Source organism: Corvus moneduloides, chromosome 2, assembly GCF_009650955.1.
Source record: "Corvus moneduloides isolate bCorMon1 chromosome 2, bCorMon1.pri, whole genome shotgun sequence".
NCBI classification, from domain to species: Eukaryota; Metazoa; Chordata; class Aves; order Passeriformes; family Corvidae; genus Corvus; species Corvus moneduloides.
In genome coordinates this window covers 30,596,926-30,617,972 of record NC_045477.1, presented here as the reverse complement: position 1 = coordinate 30,617,972, position 21,047 = coordinate 30,596,926, and the positions used below count along the sequence as shown (strand labels likewise).

The 21,047-nt window shown below is 41.3% G+C and overlaps 1 protein-coding gene across 2 annotated transcripts; it reads right to left on the bottom strand.

Annotated features, from left to right (window-relative positions):
• Positions 1 to 215: 215 nt before the first annotated feature.
• LOC116439419 (C->U-editing enzyme APOBEC-1-like) lies at positions 216 to 7,716 on the bottom strand. Of its 2 annotated transcripts, none has more exons than XM_032098920.1 (4): positions 7,501 to 7,716; positions 3,501 to 3,933; positions 2,853 to 2,965; positions 216 to 1,328 (listed from the first exon to the last, which is right to left on the bottom strand). In XM_032098920.1, the coding sequence occupies exons 2-4, from the start codon at positions 3,913 to 3,915 to the stop codon at positions 1,314 to 1,316; spliced, it is 543 nt and encodes a 180-aa protein (XP_031954811.1). In that variant the 5' UTR covers positions 3,916 to 3,933; positions 7,501 to 7,716; the 3' UTR covers positions 216 to 1,313. The 2 variants fall into 2 exon arrangements, with proteins under 2 accessions (XP_031954811.1, XP_031954810.1); XM_032098919.1 differs by having other exon boundaries at positions 3,501 to 3,916; positions 7,501 to 7,707.
• Positions 7,717 to 21,047: the final 13,331 nt, after the last annotated feature.

The following is a 21,047-nucleotide window of genomic DNA, read 5'->3' as shown; positions in this document are numbered from 1 at the left end:
TATGTTCCAGGTCAAGTGGAAGATGGCAACGTTGTTCCAATTTTCAAGAAGGGTAAGAAGGAAGATCCTGGTAATTACAGACCTGCCAGTCTCACTTTAGTACCTGGTAAAACAATGAAGAAGGTTATTCTGAGAGACAGTTATCAGGTACTACTCTGAGGTAGCCAACATTTGGGATAGCTTTGGACTAAATTAAGGCAAAAAATACCACATGATCAATCAGAAAGTTTTATTTATACAGGTTGCAGCAATTTAAACCATATGATAGATTCAACAGCCTCTAGCAGCAACAATTTAAACATTTCTGAACAGCCTGCAGGTTAAATCTTTCTGAACAACGTGTGGCAACAGCCACCTTTGAACAGTCTGCAGCAGCAGTGAGTTAAACTTTTAAGCAGAGGAAGAAAGGAAGAAAGAAATACAGGAAAATAGAGGTAGAGAAAAGAAGATCTGGCCTTGTCCAGTTTTTAAATACAGAAAGGTAAATCATTCCCATCTTTTGCCAAAGAGAGGATACCTATATCATGCTGCTAATAACACTTTGTCAGTGAGCAGATACAAATATAACCTTTGGTTGGAAGGTTCATCTAGAGGTCAACTTTGGCTCAAGGCCCATTTTTCAGGCCTCAGTCAGGGCCTGTTGCTCAGGCCTCGGTACTTCACCTTCAGGATAAAATGTCCAGCACACAGCTAGATAAGTCCATAGGCCTTTGGGTGAGCAAGTGGCTCAAAAAGTTACAGTGAATGGGATTACATCAGGCTGGTGACCAGTCACCACTGGGGTTCCTTAGGGCTCGTTTTCACAGCCAGTGATCTTCAATGTTCTTATAAATCATCGATGTGGAGGAATCAAATGCAGGAACCAAAAATTAAGTAATTTTGCGAATGATACTGAACTAGGAGGATCTGTGGATCCCCTTGAGGGTAAAGAGGCCCTGCAGAGAGATCTGGATACTGAAGAGCTGAGCTTACAAGAGCAAGTGCCAGATTCTCCACTTGGGACAGGGCAATCCCGAAATTTAAGTAATCCTGAAACCCATGACCGGTGATAGGACAGTGTAAATGGAATGAAGCTGCATTAGTGGTGTTCAGCTTGGACATTAGGAAAAGGCTCCTCACTGAGAAGGTGGTCAGTCACAGGAACAGGCTCCCCAGGAATGCAGTCACACCATCAGGCCTGTCAGAGGTAAGGAGCATCTGGAAGATGCTTCTAGTCATGTTTAGTTTTAGGTAGTCCTGCGAGGAGAAGGGAGTTGGATTTGACGATCCTTTTGGGTCTCTTTCAACTTGAGATATTCTGTGATTCTCTGATTCTATAAATGAAGCCCCTGAAATGGAAGTAGAAATATGACATTTAGATCCTCCAAGTGCACTTTGAACCTTCTGTGATTTGAAAGGGGCACAGCAGAAGCAGTCTATTAGTTGTAATAGCCCAGGATGTTACTTTTCCACATATGCCATATAAAATGGATTTCCCAAATAACCAATGACCCATGCAACCATAGATGTCTTTCACTCTCATTCACTAAAAATAGCTTTTGTCAGAAAGTTCTAATACATTGAAATCAAAATGCTGCAGCACTTATATTAGTTTTGCTAGATTTTTAAAAATACAGTCCTTCCAGGCCAAGGATGTGGATCTATTCATTCAAGCAGGGTCTCTTGTCTCCAGGGACACAAACTTTCAGCACTGTTGTTGAACACACTCTCTCTTCTCTCTCCTGCCTTTCAGGAGGTCTGGCACAAAAAAACCCCAAAGGTTGAATTTTCCCAGGGTACAGACATTCTGTTTTGAACAGCTTTTCTCATCTCACAGAAACTGTACCTTTCCAACCAGTCACAGAAGTTACTGAATGGAATCTGGAAGGGACTTTAATGATGCCTGCAGGGGCCCAGTGACTGGGGGGTGTCAGAACACTGCAGAAAGGGGCTGAGTAGCACCACTTGGTGAACTGAAACCCATGCTCAGATCCAGGTTAAAAAGGAATCTGGTGGAGGGTTTCTGAGATGAGACTGGAGTTCCAGGTAAAAATCAATGAATTTCTCACGCTGGAACCCAAAGGAGAAAAATTGCACTCTTAGCTTTTCCTTCATAATATTGTTGCCTTTTTCAACCTAAAAATTAAACTTGAGATAATTTTAGTACAGGAGATAATATGAAAGTAGATTTTTATTTGGAGGCCTCCAGGGGCAGTTATGGAGAATGTCCACAAAAGCCCCCACACACAGGGCGAATATAGTTCTTATAGCTTTTAGGAAATGAGCATAATTGATAAAAAGCACCAATTAGGAGGACAAGTGGTGATGCAATTACCCCCCCAGGGCAAGCTCCTTCTCTGGAGCCCTCCCTCCTTGGTACTAGTTGTACTTTATGGAAATGTGTCTCAAAGACCTTGTTCTCAACATTGGTTCCCAGGAAGAACCAAGATAGGATAGGGGTCTTGTACCCCCTGGGGCTTGGAGCTCTGGAATTTTTTTTGTCTTCCTGCCTAGGGAAAGGGCACAGAAGAGTACCGGGAAAGCTAGGTAGAATACAATAATAAGCTACAGATCTCCAAATATATATGCGAAGAATACAAAGAACATGTAAAAGAAAATAAGGCGAAAACCAAGATGGCATCAATCTGATGGAAAAATATCCACAGTGCTTCTCTCCCAGTGGGACAGGATAGTTCCCATCATTTTAGTATATCACTTTTTTCAAAAGCCTGCTGCAGTACTCTTTAGGGTCCAACTAGGTGCAAATCAGAGCTACATGCGAACAGGGGCTTCTTTCCTGCTCTTTACAGCTCAGTTGCCCTAGACTGCAAATAATTTCATGGGATTCCCTCTATCTCTCAGAGTGTACTGACCTTAAGGATATTTTTGAGCATCCGACGATTTCTATTTAAGGCTGGTTCAAAGTTCACAGGCAAGAAATTATCATCACCTTTTTGTATAAAGGTCTTCCAACAGTACCTATAGTCTGGAGAAATAGAAGCAAAATGATTAACCTGAGTTTATTCAGATACCAGAGAAGCTCAGGGAACAAGACTTTTTAAGCTCTTCCTTGTGTCCACATCACAGAGGCAGCTTGGCCTTGGATAGGTCAGCTGATGGATGCTGTCCCCTCCATATTTGGAACCAATGCCATTCCCTCCCTTAACTGCAGAGGAGCTCTTCAGCCAGCCTTATCCCAGCAACTGCATTTATTCCCTCAGACAGGGGAGAAGGACCATATCTCCCATTCCCTCTGGAGTGACATAAGGATGGTGGTATCTCTAAAAAAAGGAGAATTTTCATACAGATCTGGTTTCTAAGGGTCCTGTCCCTCTTCTCCTGCACTATTTAAACACCTTTTTTTGAATGCGACACTCATTCACTGCATGATGATGATTGTGCCCACGAAGAAGCTGGGTAGGACATGGGACACCATAGAAGCAAGCCCATACCCGATTCACCCATGCACAAAGTTCACCAGCTCACGCCTCCCCAGTCCCAGAAAGCATGGGGAACCTTGCCTTCAATTTCCATGACATCAATGGTTACTCTGCCTCGCAAGCAGGCAAGTTCCCTCAGGCCTCTGCGTGTTCCTGCCCAGCGTGTTTTGTAGAGCCGTGCCACGTGTATTTCTATGTTCACATTGGGGTGGCTCTCCAGGAAATCCCGGATTATATAGCAGCACGTCATGCAGGGGCTCCAGGACAGGTACCAGGTGATGTAACAGATATTGGAACTTCTCAGCTCGAAGACTTCCTCCAGGAAGTACTCTTCTGCATGGCTATCATTATCATTATCCTTATCATTGTCATTTCTGACCCAGTGTGTCCAAATCGAGCCACTGTTAGCCCACTGCAGCTTGCATAGTAGGTATGTCTTCTTTGGATATTTGCGGGGATCAAAATGTTCTCTTAATGCCATCTCAGATACATACATGCTGCAACAGAAGAGAAGCTTCAAGGAATCACTGGTTACAACTTTGTTTTCAATAGTACTCCAGTACATTAAAAAGGGGGAGGGTGGCAGAAATCAGAGGAGAACTGAGAAGGGCAAAGCAGGAGAGAGCAACACAAGGAAAATGGAGAGGCAGGCACCAGGCTGGGCAGAGGAACTAAAGGAACCAAACCCTGAACCGCTAATCCTCCCTTCGTCTACAGCTGCATGCGGAACTTTCACCACCTCCCCCCTCCCTATGCCTGTCCTCTTCCTCATCAGTGGGAGTATTTCTAAAAGCTGTCTATATTTTTTTACATGTCAGACATTTTTACAAGGCTCCTATGTAGCCCTTTTCAACGTAGGGAGCTGTTGTGAATTTTGTAAAAACTGAAAAACAAAAAAGAAAATAAATGTACTGATAAACTATGAAGCTGAATATTTCTCCTTATTGGATTCTCTTGCTGTTTGTATTTTCATAAGAATTAGTACAGTCAGCACAATCCTACATGACAGAAGAAGAAAGAAGTGCTCTATACAAAAAGATGCAGCTCCCAGGACAGATATTTTTTGAGTTCAGAAAGGACGTCTAAATATTGTCAGTTAAGGATATATACAAAGACTGCCAGTGTTGGTTGTAAATGTATCATTTACACTCAGTAATTATCTGTAATACATAAATAATGAAGTCTCCAGAGGCACTTTGTGGCCTTTGTACAATTGTCTTATATAGAGATTTATATGAGAATGCACTTCAGATATATGTTTTTCCACATTAAAATAATTCAGAGTAAATCTAGTAGACAACTGACCAGATTCTGAAGACAGAAGCAATAAGCCTGTAAATTGTTTTATAGATTAGTACTCATTAGTAACAAAACCCAACAAACAAACAAACAAAAAACCAAACCAACCAACCAAACCAACAAAAAAGCACAGCAAAAAACCAAAAACAAAACAAAAAAGTCACAAAAACCCCCAGTGTGAACTAGGGAAAAATGAAATCTTGCAGAAGTAACTGTCACATATTCTCTATCTGCAGGACTTATCACTTATGTAAAAAAGCATCTCATTTATCTGAGTCAGTCAGAAGGCTTTGTCTTCTTACCCTGCCTTCCTCCTCATCCCAGCCTCCTACACATTAAAATACATATGCACACAAACCAGTTTATGAACCATAGAGTGTATCTCTCCTTATCTCCTCCATGTAAAGTCCGTTTATATAAACCAAAGAAACCATGCGTGCTGATTTCTTTATCAGACTTTCTGTTGAATTTATGTAAATGTAATTACAAATGTAAATGTCAACACATGTTTAATTCTGGTACAGGAATAACTTTTTTATTATACGTAATTCCTTTAGTAAGTTGTTAAAAAAAAAAACTAAGAGAGACAAAAGTGAAGCACAGATTCAATTTTTATGCTTTCTCATTTGAGGTGTTAAAAGAGATGCATTCTTTCAATTTATAGTATGTTATTTGGAAGTTAATGTCTATTAGCTTAAATTTCCTTAAAACTCAGTTTTTAGGGAACATATATACATAATATAATTATATCATATGTTCACAATAAATATATAAAATATGTGACTGGTCGAAGTTCACAAAAAAAAAATTCATTTAACTCCCAATACTCAAGCCAATCAGTTCATCTAATTTTTACAGAAGGTACCTTTAAGGTTTTGGAAAACAATGTCACAACAGGTTACAGAGATCTGATTTGTTCAAAGGTATATGTAGAGGTTCCCATCTGATTATAACACACAAACAAGTTAAAACTTCCAAGTCTTACTTAAACAGGTCTTAAGCACCCTCTTGCCTGTGTTTTGACCATAAAATATTGCACTTTGGACAAGTTATTGCAATAGGTGTCCTGTGCATATTTTCAGGGACATAAAGCTATTTCTTTAGAACAATCTTGAAATGCACTGAACTTCAAGATATAGACACCTTAGGGATGTCGAGTGAAACTTACAGTGTAATCAACTTAATGCAACATGACCAAAAGTCTGCATTCTTATAAATATTTGCTACGGCTATAACTTGCTATTTTAAATAGTAGATTAATGAAAACTTAAACATCTCTACCAGAAGGACAGATGAGAAATTTTAAAACCGTGATAAAACATTCACACACTATAGAATATATACAGAAAGGCAGCGTTCATTTTCCTCTCCAAGCCAAATAAGAGAACACTTAAAGTAATTGTGAGTTTACAGACAAATTGCCCAAAGCTGTGCAATCACTTCAATTTCTTTTTTCATTTTTACAGTTACCACCAGCAGTCCTTGCTGCTCAGCATTGTTATATGTTGGTGTGTGGTACACATATAGACATAGAGCCCTACTCAAAAAAATTGAGCACATAACAGTTGTCAATATAAATATGAGACAAAATTCACAGTTAGCAAACAATAAAAGATATAAAGAAGAAAACAATTATTTTTCTTTCTAAATTTGGTTCATCAATCTCATAGAGGTGAACTTGCAATCCCTTCGGAATTTGAGAGCTGCAGAGAAACACACTGTAAAGTGTGACCAATAATTTGAAAGGTGGATTGTACCCCAGAATGTTTAGAGAAATCAGGGCAGAAAATGGCAGAGGGATGACAGCCAATGTAACCATATCCTAGGCTTTATTTTCTTTTTGATTAATATGCAGCTGCTATGTAAATGTACATGAAACCTTGAAAATGTATTGACTGATTACAAAACACATTTTAAAATGTGTTATATATTTTTGCTGTATTGTCCCATCATCCATAACTTGAACAAGAATGCAATGAGATTATTTTAAAATGTACTAATTTTACAAAAACAGCTCCTAAACCTAATATCTCTTTTATTAAAACTGTGTAATAAACTGCATCATTATAGATATTTAATAATTTTCCTTCCTTCCTCTAACACTTTTTATTAGAAACTATTTAAAACTCTGCTCATTGCAAGATAATAATAGTAGTAATGATAATGTCTAAAAATACATGAGCATAAGTTTGACAAAACTTCTTTAATCTGCACTTTTTGTCCCTTGCTAATGCTTTGCACAACCAAGGCACTTCTTTACTAAACTTTGCATTAAAACTTCCCCCTCCCTCCCTCCTCCATTGAACCGAAGATGGTCTGAGACACTTTATTTTGGGTGACAACAGCTGTCTCAAGACCTCGAAACTGCCGAGCACAGAGGAGGGATTTTCAGCTTCTCTTGCAGCCCAGCGCTGGGGCGAGTCATTTCCTGCGTTAGCCCTTCCCCAACACATCCCCATCTTTCCTGTGCTTGTCAGTGCCTTTTGTTCCTCGGTGGTTTACGGCTCCCGGGAGAGCTTCTAAACCAGTGGGAGCTTCCCCAACAGGCTCAGACTTCAGTGCAGCCCCTCGTCCACTGCAGTGACACTGGGGACAAAGGTCCCACTCAGGTACCCTGCCACCAGCGCTGCCCTCGCCCTTCTCCAAGCAAGGCAGAGACTCCGCACAGACAGAGAGCCCTCCCCCGGGGCAGCAAAGCGAGGGATCCCCTTGGCTTGAAGCAGTAGCAACAACATAGAGCTGAAGCTGGGATGCTTTTTTTTTGGTCAGCAATTTCTTTTACCCTCTCGGCTTTCTCCTGGACATGGCTTCTCCTTTGCCGGTGGACCCTCGTGGTGCTGTCCTCCTTTCTGTCCCTGCAGACGGGGCTCCACGGGGCACGCCCGAACACAAAGCACACCCCCAGGCTCCGCTGGCACAGGGTCACGAGAGAGGAAACCGGAAAACTTCGCTTCACCTCTGTTTCTGCCTCTTAATGACGTATCCATGCATGCCTGCCCCTAGCAGTGCTCTCACCTCTTTCTTCACCCCTTATCTCAGCTGCGAGGGGCGGATACATTTTTCCAGTTTAAAAAAACCATAATAATTGAACCATCTCTTTGAAGCCTGCATCTAAGTTTCAAAGGGATGGTAATGCGTCCTTGGCAGAAAAATGTGATTTTTTCTTCTGTGTAGGACGTTCCTCCCAGGGTCGCAGCTGTTCTGTGTGGCAGAACAGACCTTTCCTGGAGCACCCGAAGCTCAGCTCTGTGGAAAGCATGGTGGTTCTGCCTTGCGCATCACCGGATCTTTCCATGCTGTCACAACTTCGTCAAATATGAAGTGCTCACAAACACCGCTCATGAGAGGCTTCACTCACAAAGTGTCAGCAAAGCTTACTCACCTTCCCTACCAAACCCAGCAGGGTTTCCCCTCTGGTCTTGAACAATGCTGCCTGAACACAGGGTGCCCAGCATCTCAAGGGGTCTTAGATTTACTAGCTGTCAATACTCTTCCTAGTCTGTTTTATTAAAACAGCTGTTCTTTTGATGCCTTGATGATTTGTTGCCTTTTCTTTTATACCCCTGTTATACCTTTTTACAACTTCTGTATTCTTAGTGCTTTTTGCCTGCATTCTTGGACTTTTTGTCAAACTAAGAGACTAAACATCTTAGAAGCTTCGTAGTCAGGGATCAGCGTGCTCCAGACCCCAAGGTCCTCTCCAGAACACATTTGTAAACTAAGATAGAACCATCCAGGGGAAGGTTCCTTGGGGAGGGGGGCTCACTCGAGCCCCTCATTGGGGAATCTTTGATAGATATGCTAATTAGTAAGACCTATAATATTATACCTGATCTTTGGGAGGGTGTGCATTGCTGTGTGCATTGAGGTGCATTCGACCTGGACATAGTGCACCTAAGGATCCTTAAAATAAATACCAAGGCAAAATCCCTTTTCCCTTCTAACCGTGTTTGATTCCTGATTTTAAGACCAGGAAAAGGCATCACTTTAAGTCGTGTGTTGTCAGGCCTTTCTTATGATGCCTGTATAACTTGGGTAAAAGTTACAAGATGCTTATGTAGCTTGAGTTATAAAATACCAGTACAACCTGAATCATAACTTTCTTTACCCATATAACCTGAATCAAACTTTCTATACAGTGTAAGAGCTGGTATATGGTTAGCTAGTTGCTTAATGCTAAAATAAACAGAAACTCGCTAGGTGAATAGTTTCAAAAATAGACAAGTATAGCTGTATTGGCAAGCAGCAGGATGTACTAATGAGAAATTGGCAATTGTAAAGTCAATTAGCCACAAAATGAAGAATTTAGACCAGTGGGATCCAGAAAGACCAAGGAATACCATAACTGCGCTTGCTCCGAAGACATAATTGAAAAGTTCAGATGTGAGGAAGACCTTGAGCCTTCATCGAAGAAGACCTCCAAGACCACCTAAATTGGGGAAGCGCAAGTGCATCACAGAAGAACTATTAATAACTATAACATTATGTAAATTAGTTCTAGTGCATATGTGATGATGTTATAATGACATAGCAATATTAATCAATACTTACTGTGTAAATAAACCACAGCACTTGACAAGGGTGGGTGAGTTAGGTGAAGAAATCTCTGTCGCCTCCAGCACTGCAGTAAACAAATACCTGACAGTATAGACACCAGTCTATGGGGTTTTATTTCTAGCCAATATTGTCAGCCATTACTTTCTCAGAACCAGTACCTACCCTGCACCATTTCTCTTGCACATGAGTGATCCTGGCCAGGCCACTAAGATGCACACATCTTGAAATTGGACTTTGATTTGATCCTTGTGAGTCCCCTCCAAATCAGGATATTCTATGATGCTGATGAGTACATGGATAAGAGTGCAAAGGGGCAAAATCCATTTATTTTGAGATTTGTAAAAAAAACCCTCACATTCCCTTTATTTATGGTTTTTTTGAGTGTTGTTATAGGAATTTTCTGTGGAAGTATTTAGGAAAGATAGTAGCTCCAAAGTCCCACAAAGTTCCTGCTGTTCACCTAACCACTGTGCTGGAAGAACACAGTGCAGCCTTTCAAAACCATGGCCAAGACAAACCTGGCAAGACTCACAATCCTAGGAAGACACCGAGGAATAGCTACAGATACCAGCCAGCCACTCAGCAGGGTTCTGCTTGCAGATTACCTGCACTGTGGGTGCAGACAGCTCAGCTGGCTCCGTGCAGAGTCTGGCTGGGTTCATCAGCTGAGGCACAGCACTGCCTGATCAGGTCTGGAAACATTACAAACGCTTTCATGGGACACCAAGCCTGCTCTAAGAAGGACTAGATGTGCCTAGAGAGTGCTGCAGAGGCTCTGCAGGTGTGTTCCTCAGATGAGGAGCCCAGGGGAGCAGCAGGCAACAGGACCCAAGTGACTCCTCATAGACCATGAAGGCACCAGCTCTGCCTCAGGGTGAGCTATGGCACACTCTGCATGTCAGCAGCTCGCCAGGAGAGCAGGTTACCTCAGACTCAACACTGCCTGGATGCACAGAGCCAGCCTTGGCCTGGAACAGTTACAGGGCTATTTGTCCCTCCAGCAACTGGCCTTGGGGTTTTTTCTATTACCTGGGATATCCTAAAATGGCATGAGTTGACAGTATGAGGATTTTAGCTTCCATTTCTCTTTTTATGGAATACCTGAAGAAAATTGCTGAGCCCTGTCTCTTCTGAGGGACAAGGAGCTCCAGTGATTTCAGGACTGATGCCAAAGCTACTTCCAGATGTTGACAGCAGCTTGTTTAACCCTCTCTGCTTGAATGCTGGCTGCCACAGAAAGTGCCTGTCTCCAGTTGGGAAGGACAAAGTGAGCACTGTGGACTGTTGGCTAACCAGTGTATGCCACCCTAACCCAATGGGAAATCTTGTGTGGCTTGGAAGAGGATGGAAAGGCGTGCACAGCCAGTGTCTTCATGTTGACATGTCTGTTTGTAAATGCATTGTGAGTACCTGTGGCAACAATGCAACTTTCTGAAAGCTGAAAAGGATCATAGATACTACTAGATAAGGTCTGCTAGGAATGCACTTCTATCATAAAAAGCAGAACACAAATGGAAGTTCATGGTGGGAATTAATGTATTTCAAGATTGCAATAAACTCACCTAACTTGGAATTAAAAACTTATATTACTAAGGAATGGGCCTCTTTGCAGCTTGCAGATTGAGGTGCCTTACACCTTTAAAATAAGATGGCACTCAGCCTGAATGGGTTCAATGGAGATTTGACGGGAAATCTTCTTGCAGGATAATGTGCAAAATGAGTTTGTTTACATGATCCATTCCAGTGACTCTGCTCTGACAGAAATAGACATCACCTGAGATGAAGTCGAGAGATGGCATAAGTACTTTCCTAAACTGCAAAAGCTCTGTTCCCTAGAATGTGCTGTCAACAGCTTTCTCCAAAGATCTAAGCAGGGTGTGATTGGCTGGCACTAAGCAATGCCTGTATCCCTTCTCCAGAAGCCATTTCCCGTTCTTCACCTCTAGCTCCACAAATCATATGGCTTTTGTCTGTGAACCCTGCAAGTCCTAAGTGGACAGACACACACTCATATCGTTATTAATATTTTGATCAAATGATTGATTAAATCATATTAAAGGGTTAGCTTTGATTATAAGTGGAGAATTGCAAAGTATAAGGTATAGAAATATCAGGAGTCTTGTGTCTGGAATGTGTAACCTTACAAACCTCACCAAGAAGTTACTGGACCCTTATATTTCAGTCCAGAAGCTATGGAGACGATCATGCCCACCAATTATACTGCTTGGAAAGCCAGTCCCCTTCCCACCTTTAATATTAAGGATTCCAATCAGTACACCTCAGGAGAGATAACCAATGATTGTTTTAGGCTAAGAACATTGATGAAGTTATTAACAATTGGAACCAACCAATGCAAAGGTTAAATTTAAGAGCGGGCATGGTATGCATAGTATGTAAAAGAACTTATATACCAATGATTCAGCAGAAAAAGTATATAAAATGGATGGGTTATACTTATATGCCTGTAAGTTTCTGTTGGTGTCTGTGTATTGCTTAATATCTGTCAGAGTTTGTGTATTGTTTGCCATTCAAATACATGGCTAAGAAACTTGGTGTGGGCATTAAGGATATGTTTAAGAGTAAGAGTGTTGGTGATTTGACTGATGATGAACAGATTTTTAAAACCTCGCCATTGGGGTGTTTATTGAAACATTGGGCAAAGCAGCAGGTGAATTAATTAAGTGGAAAATGGTTGAATATTTTAATAATTGGTGGCTGAAGTATATTTTGACAACTTGCACTGTAATAATTGGTTACATTATTGTTGGGAATGAAAAAGTAAATTTTACTCAGTATAGGAGCAACTTATTTGGTATTCAATATGTGTAGAGAAAAACTTAGCTTGGAACCTGTAAGTGTTGTGGATGCAATTGGGGGAAGGAGAACAGGTTTCTTTTTTACAAACATTACTGTTTAAGTTAAGAAAACAGTGGGAGACACACCAATTTGTATATGCCTGAATGAACCATCCCCTCGTTGGAAAGAGAATCATTGGGGAAATTGGATGCTTAAATAACTTTCTGTGATGAAGAAATATAAATTCAAATATCAGAATCAAAAGCTGTTGAGGCAAAGATTTTTATGTTACAGGAATAAAAAAAGAGTTGGAAGAAATCCCAGAGGAGGTAGAGAATTAACCCCATTGGTATAGGCAGCTGAGATGCCTGGATGATCAAAGGTGGTCAAACCAGTAAGGATTACTTTCAAACCTGAAGGCAAACTGGTAAGGCAAAAATAATATCCCATGAAGTGGGAGGCAAGGAAAAAGTTGGAGAAGCTTATTGAAATTTTTAGAATATGGGTTATTGAAAGAGCATGAATTAAAATATAACACACCAGGATTATCAATTACAGATTAGTATGAGGTTTAAGGGCTATTAATAAAAAGTACCTGGTATTTATGTAGCAGTAGCTAGTCTGTACACACTCTAGACAGCACTGAAAGAGGAATATAAATGGTTTATGGTGCTTGATCTTAAGGAGGCGTTTTTCTGTAATTCCTCTTGACTCAGATAGTTAGAAATTGTTTGCTTTTGAGTGGCGGAGTCCGAACACCAGGTGGAAGGTGCAACTGGCATGGATTGTGCTCACAATATAAAAAGAAAAAAAAAGAGAAAAAAAATTGGAGAGCTGGAAAAAGAAAATCTGGACAGAACTTCACTACAATGTGTGGATGATGTTTTACCAGCAATCAAGACTGAAAGTAAGTGCCTCGGGGCTAGTGTAAGTCTATTAAATTTCTTGGGACTATTTGGATACAGGGTGCCAAAGGAAATTGCATAAATAGACAAAGAAGCACTAATATATTTTGGAGATCTCACAGGAAAAAAGAAGCTTGGGAAGCAGCTGCAAAGAAGCTGTTTGCAGACTCCAGAGCCAAGGACTATGAGCCTTCTTAGATACAGCCAGATGGTGACGGTCATGGATTGCAATTATGGGGTACTGGCAAAACCCTTGCATGGTCCTCCACTGAAAATATTTGGTATAGACTCCTGAGAGTCAGAGGGTCTTTGAAGACCTAAAAGAACCTTAATTCCAACCCCTGCATTGGGACCCCCACACTTAATCCAAACCACCTGAGTTATGTGTGCACAAAAGGATGCACCCAGCACTAGGGATACTGGTGCAGCGTTTGGGGTCATGGAAGTAGCCTGTCCAAACAGGTGGACAATGGAAGTCAAGGTGGATACCTGAGAGTGGTGGTAGCCACAGAGAAGCACAAAAGCTGTTATGTACCCCACATGGGCACAGCTAGTTTGGGACAAAAACAAGGACATTGGATATTGCCAGCAGAATGCTGAAATACAGGTTGATCTATTGGAGGAGGATGTTGCTGAACTTAAGGTACACACTACTTTAAACCCAGCCATGTTTCTCCAGGCTTCAAAAGAAGCCCAGAGATTTTTGTGTGACTGCCTGGTGACAGGAATGAGAGGGAGGTGTCTTTACAAACAAACTGTGGGCCTGCTGGTACATAAAGCCAGATACTGAGAGGTGAAAGAAGCAATGGGAGGAACCATAAATTCCATAGGAATTCCACTAAATTGACACAGACTGTTACTCATCCAAGGCCATGCTAAATTCCTGGACTTAGAGAAAAAGAACAGAGATACAAAGAAAAAGGAGGGACAGGGGGGTGCAGGTTAGAAGGGGGTCTGTATTAAGTGATTCAGGAAGTCTATACCTCTCAAGTACCTCAGCCAATGGGGAAAGAGAGAGGGAAATGCAGCTGGGAAATTAGGATAAAAAGGAAGCTGTGCCCTCCAGCAATTTGAGAGACCCCATGGGAAATGCCCCATGGGCTCTACCATTATTTGAATAAAGTTATAGGAATCCTCTGTCTTCTTTTTGAACATAAACCTCTGGCATCTTGGATTAATTTACCTAACACTGGTAATCACTGAACAAGTGTGTTCTGGCAGATCGGATCCCAAGAGCGATCCCATCCCAGACCCAGAACTGGACCTGCACTCCGGTGGGAGCAGCATGGTACAGAATGGAAAATGGGCAGCTGGTTATGCAGTGGGAACTTTAAGTCAGGTAATAGAAGCCCAGGCTTTAGCTTTTAACACATCAGCACAAAAAGCAGAGTTAATGACCTTACACCAAGTGCTAGAAATCACTGAAGGAGAAAGGGTAAACCTATGGACTGATTTAAAATATGGGTTTGGAATAATACACACACATGAAACCATATGGAAAAAAGGAGAACTGTTATTGGCATAGAGTGCTCCTATTAAATACAAAGAAGAAATTAGTCAACTACTACAGAGTGTGCAAAAGCTGAAAGAAGTGGCTGTGATGCCCTTGTAAAGCCCATCAGTTTGGAGACTCCCCAGTTAATACAGAGGATCAATTCGCTGACAAAACAGCTAAGGAGGTTGCTGAAAAAGGTATGCTTGCACTAATACCTAGAAAAAAATTTGAATGTCTGGGAACAAAAACCAAATTATAGTAATCAGGACAGGCAGATAGCCCTATCATTAGAAGCTATGGAAAATCCCAGCAAGTGATTGGTAAGCTCACGTGGGCAGGTAATTGTACCTCCACAATTAATGTATGAGATAACTAAGATAACAGAACTAAAACATCAGGAAACATATTAGGAAAAAAAGAATAGTAAGTAACTAGTTTATAAAGGAATAGAGTAATAAGCACAAATACATACAATTAATATATCAGTTGTTGAAAAATATGTGTTGAAAAATATGTGATTTGTTTTGTAAAATAATCCCAAGGAAGGAAGAAGACTACCTCCAGGGCTAGCAAAACATGGGAATTTACCAGGGGATTATTGGCAAATTTTTTTTGCAGAATTGCCCGGGCAGAATGGGGAGTGGTACATTTTGGTATTGGTAGATACATTTTTTTGGATGGCCAGAAACCTTCTCCATGTCTCACCAACAAGGCAAGAGAAGTCTCAAAGGTTTTGCGAAATTAGTATTTAATAGCACTGAAAGGAACTCTTTTAAGTTTTAAAAGGTACATCATTATCAACAGCTCATTAGGACTAGACTTGCCTGTACATCCTTTCTGACCAGGAGATACGGTGTGCATCAGAACCTGGAATTTTGCACCAATCCAGGAGAAGTGGAAGGGACCAGATCAAGTTCTCCTGGTAACCTACACTGCACTCAAGCTGGAAGGAATCGAACACTGGGTTCATCACGCACAGGTAAAACCAGCAACCACACATGAAACGCAGCAGAGACAAGACTGACTAACACCATGGAGTTTATATATGTATATATATATAAATCCTATTGTTTTAGGTATGGCATATGATTTTCTAGGGGGATACTGTTTATTGGATTTATATTAAGATGATAAATAATTGCGTATTACTACTACTACTACTTCTACTACTAATAATAATAATGATGGAGACTATATTTTTAACTTTTGGGAAGGGCAATGTGGTTTTCAAGTTAGTGCAAAATTTTGGCAGATTATAGAATGTAACTTCTATAATATTTTGCCAACACAAATGTCTGCAGAAAATCCAGTTCTTTGGGGAGCTTTAGTCATCAATTTGACAAAAATTTGGAAACTAATATTAGTGGGAGCGTGGGGCAAAGTAAAAAGGGAACAACAAGAAGTATCAATAAGATATGGAGAGCCATTGAAATTGAAGTGCAATTTTACTCGGATTCCAAACTTCAATCCTGGTAAATTGTAAGTGAGCTGGGACAAAGAGATACAAAAGAATTGGTTTTAAAATTAGGTGCATAGGTAAATGGCACAGTGGCACACCTTATCATCCTGAAGGATGGCTGTCAATCATTTGTTGAGTGAAGGTGCTTTTTGTTGCCAACCCATTGAAAATAAGGAACAAATGGGCCCAAGATATGACATAGTGTTAAAAAGTCCCAAACAATAATTGGTTTGTAGGGAATACCAAACTTCAAAGCAGGGATGTTGTTTAGAATTGGAAAGAGATCAAGGAAATTTGATTTGCCAACTCAGTCATTCGGAAAGAAGTGCACTCACCCAGATCAAGAAGGAAGAGAAAATGAGAATTAAAAGTCAAACAGAAACAGAGCAATTAATCTTCTTCCTGAGAAAATCTCCAGAGGAGAATTTGATGTTAGGATTAATCAAGGAGTTTGCCAATTTGCAGAATGTATCACAGCTTACCGCTTGTTCACCAACACCAAGAGCAGTAGGTGAGGCCATTCCATGGGGAATTTTAGCCATGGATTTGACTACTGAAGAACATAAAAATGAAACCACATGTTGTGAACAAAAATCTGTAATTGGATGGAAGGAACAGGTAGAGAAAATTAGGAAACAGTGGAAGTCTCCAGGGAATAGAGCTGATTGTGAGAAATTACCAAATTATATTTTCACCAAAATAGGTAGATTTCAGACAGTAGGATGGTGTTCTTATGATGAACAAATAAAGAAAAATGTGAGCCAAATATTTGTGGAATGGCCATGTGGCAAAATTATTCAAACAAAAGAAAAGGAGGCAGACTGGGACTCCACCTGGTCCATGACAATATTTTCTCAATTTCAGTATATGACTAAGGCAGGCCCCTTGGTGTTTTACTTGGGACAGCTTGGTTTTTGCAAATTGACCATTTGTGCAAGAAAGGGGAACCTCATATCCAGTAAAGCAAAACCCAGTGTCATGGTGGAAATGTGAGAGGATATATAATTGCAGTCCTGTTGATTGGGTAATGTAGACTATTCCTCCTTTAACTGCGGCTTTAAAGTATGAATGTTTTTGTAGAGGCCTCAGAAATAACCTCCAATTGACTGATAGGAGGGGAACCTTTTTGTTTCAGTTGCAGTACAGCTACAGTCAGGAGCCTCAGACATTTACTATGGGCAATGAGTGATGGGACTTGGACAACTCCTTTACCTGTAGATGGTAAAGCAAATTACATTAGGTATGCCAAAGTTATGTCCAATTGGGAAGAAATCTCCTTTAAGGGGAACAGTAGAAAACCTGCAGTTAGAATGGGTGAAAAGGTCAGAAATGGATGAAGGATGGAATGAACCTTCACCTGGAGTGAAAGTTACTAGGGCCTTAGAGTGTTTATTGACTCCTTTACTAATATACACAAATTAAAAATGGATATCAACTCACAGGACACAGAGGAAGGCTTGCAAATGTGACCAGGAAAGGATTTACAGATTTAAACATGCAGTTACAAGCAACCTCCAGGACGACTTTATAAAACAGAGTGGCTTTAAATATGCTCCTGTTCAAAGAACATGGGGTTTGTGGACGCCTAAAAGATTGAATTGATCATTGCTGCATACACATTCCCAATGTGACACAAGATGCAGAGCATGACCTGGACTTATTAGAAAATGTAGAAGAAAATATTCATAAGCTTCAACAAAATATGTAAGAAAATTAGATAGTTAAACTTTTAGTGGGTTGGGATGGAATCTGAGTTAATGGGTAAAATCACTGATTAACACAATTTTGTTAATAGTCTTCCTAGCAATTATGTTGATCTACTATTGGTTAAGAAGCAAATTGACAACAAGGCTGCAGGGAATTGGAAGATTATCCAAGGAGCAGCTAGACAGCAAGATGCAAAGGAATCACTTCCAAGTCTCCCACCAGCATGTAGTGAATAAGACTAGGATGAAAATACTGAAATAAATTTCAAAATTTTCAAAGGGGGGAAATGTCATTAATATTTTGAGGAAATGATTGATTAAATCATATTAAAGGGTTAGCTATGATTATAAGTAGGGAATTGCCAAGTATAAGGCATAGAAATATCACAAGTCTCTGTTTGGAATGTGTAGTCATACAAACCTCCCCAAGAATGGACCTTTATATTTCAGTCAAGAAGCTATGGAGTCAGTCAAGCTCACCGGTTACGCTGCTTGGAAACCCACTTCCCTTCCCACTCTGATTTTAATATTAAGGATTCCAATCAGTACACCTCAGGAGAGATCACTAATGATTGTTTTGGGCTAAGAACATTGATGAAGTTATTAACAATTGGAACCAACCAATGCAAAGGTTAAATTTAAGAGCGGGCATAGTATGCATAGTATGTAAAAGAACTTATGTACCAATGATTCAACAGAAGAAGTATATAAAATGGATGGGTTTGGTTGGTTAAGTGGAGCACATTTTCAGAGGAGCTCTCCCCCATGTTCCCAGTGCCTGAATAAATAAGTGTCTGCTTATTCATATCAAACTGGTGCTGGATAAGTTTCTTTCATCCATTTGGTGACAATATAGTATGCAACAGCTATAATTTCTTAGATTAGTAAATTTGCCTGATTGATTCTCACTCACATGCTCTCCATCATGCAAACAACGTGAGTGAATGACACAAGGATGTAAAATTAACACAGCCTGAGACACAAGAACATAGCATTTCCTGGGTCAGGCTCTCTTTCAGTCTTTCAGACTTCATCATCTCCTGTGTACTGCAACAGCAGCATGACATGCTGACCTGGATTTCCCACATCATAGGGAAACGGATGCTTTTGCTGTGCTGTGACAGCTTCATATCATATTGTCAAGCCACAGGCTAACATTCTCTGAGTGAGCTGGCAACAAAAGGCTGGATGTTGAGGGTTTTCAGTTTCCAAACACCTGGAGCTGGAACTGCCTCCTTCTGCCGCTGCAGTATCCTGGGACTGGATGAAAATTACATGCTGGGCTGCTGAGATAACACTTTAGCCCTCCCACCACAGAGTGGGATGTCTTTACTTAAGGTCATGTCATGGGATGGTGGCTGCCCTCAGAAAGAGCCTGTCCCTTCCTGGGAAACTGCCCAGATATCTGCTCTGTGCAACGGGAGTGGATCATTGCAATGCACAGCACGAGCCATGCTCAGTACCACCTGCAGCACCAGCTCCCCACATGCAGGGCATGGCACAAAAATGGGCTGGCACAAAATCACAGCTGGGAGGCGTCAGCAGAGCCCTGTCAGAATGTGGGTGTGGGCTACACCTGAACTAGAACAAATCCACGGCATCTACCAGGAACCAACAGCACTGCAAGGGCCTGGCATTAAGGAGAGACTGGCTCAGGTCTGGCTCAGGAGTCTGCTGGGTAAATAATAAGCATTATTAATTACAGGGGTCTGATGGGGCTATAAATAAAGCAGGTTAGGTAACTAGATTTGTGGACAACAAAGAAAAGACAAAAACTGTTGAGTGGTCAACAGTCATTTTGCATCTTAAGTGCTCTGGTCATATTTGTTATTTCAGTGAAAACTTGAATATGGCAACGAAAAACATGATGTGAGATCATCAGCATGTAGGCAACTCAACCAGAAATACAAAATATCTTGTTCTGACAGTTCAGTCATGGGACAGATGAGTCATAATGTTTCAGTTCAATTTATCTCATTCAATATGCTGTTCTTCATCGCTTGATGAAACAGAAACCAAAACACAACTGCATTTTCGTACTTTATTTTCTTCTTTTAAAACTTGCAGAATACCAGGGAATATTTCCTATGCACATATTACATGTTGGTCCCTCAACAGCTGGGCCCTTCTGACCCCATATCTGTTACAAGTCCTGTTAACGAGGCTTTATCAACTCACAGAGTTGAATAGGACAGGAGAATCTTTACAAGCCAGGAGCTTTGTAGAAGACAATTGTCACCAAAATCAGTGTATAAAAAAACTACAGCACTCCCCAGCACATCCCTCTGTAGCCTCTTGGATATTGTTGACCTTTGCTGTCAGATTCTGAAGGTTTTTCCTACATCTCAGCCTCTCTAGCCTCAGACCTGCGTCACAGCCACTCATCTGACATTACATATTTGTGCAGACCCGTGGGACAAAGAACAGGAAGGACAGTTCAGAGCTCAAAAAACAAAAGGCAAATAAATACCCGAGAAAAAATTACTGATCCCTGTTTTTAATCTTGTTTCATCATTTTATGAAGCATATGCTTCCCTGAAGATTTTCAAAGAGTTTTGATGATGGGGGAAGACAGCGAAATAGCTTCTGTTTTGAAAGCTGGTGTTTGAAAAAAGGAAGATGGGGAAAGTCTGCCTGAGCAGAACAACAGCGTAAAGTATTTCCCCTCACTCTTTAAAGGAGGTCTCCCTTTTCTGCATCATTCCTGTGCTAACCAGACACTTCTCACTGCCAAGAGACTGCCCTAAACAGTGATACTTCCCCTTGGTTACTCCAGCTCATCAAAGAAACTCTTCCCATAAAGAGGGAACATGAGCCACACAGGCAAAGAAAGCCAGGCTGGGATACAACACACCTCCATGCAATTCTACTTGCCCATTTGCAGGGCCCTTCCGTTACTAGAGGAATTTCTTGGAGCGGTAACAGAAGCCAGTCCACCTCTCAGCACTACACAGCTTCCATGATGCCCCAGAGGCAGCAGGCAGCTGCCTACACATCTTCGGCACAGCAGTAGGAGGAATGAGCCGGCAGAGCTGGGGAGACTTGGGCAGGATTGGCTGCTGCTGTTGCCTTTGGCACAGCCCACAGCAGGCACAGGCTGTGGGGCACCAGTCTCAGCGTGCTGAGGCCACCACTGCTCCTATCCCCAGCCTGAAAATGCCCCACCCTCTCCAGCCCACAGACAGCCCCTTGCTGCAGCAGCTCCAACAGCTCTGGGGAAACCCCTGGCTGCCCTGTGGTTAGACCCTAATGAGTGCAGGCCTCTTTTCAAATATGAATGCATGAGCATGAGCATCACAGAGGCAATGTATCTAGGCAGTGGAATTTGCCTCCGATCTCTGTCCCCAAGTCACCCTGTGTCATCTCCCCTCTTGAATCTGTGCATCTCCATAAGGAAAATCCAAGCTGCAG

Excerpts from the sequence above, each read along its gene's own strand:
- LOC116439419 (XM_032098919.1), bottom strand. The coding sequence starts at position 7,523 with ATGTCCAGGAGAAAGCCGAGAGG. Across the intron at positions 3,917-7,500 it reads TCCAGGAGAAAGCCGAGAGG|CATGTATGTATCTGAGATGG; the intron begins GTAAAAGAAATT and ends CTTCTGTTGCAG. Across the intron at positions 2,966-3,500 it reads TGATGTCATGGAAATTGAAG|ACTATAGGTACTGTTGGAAG; the intron begins GCAAGGTTCCCC and ends CTATTTCTCCAG.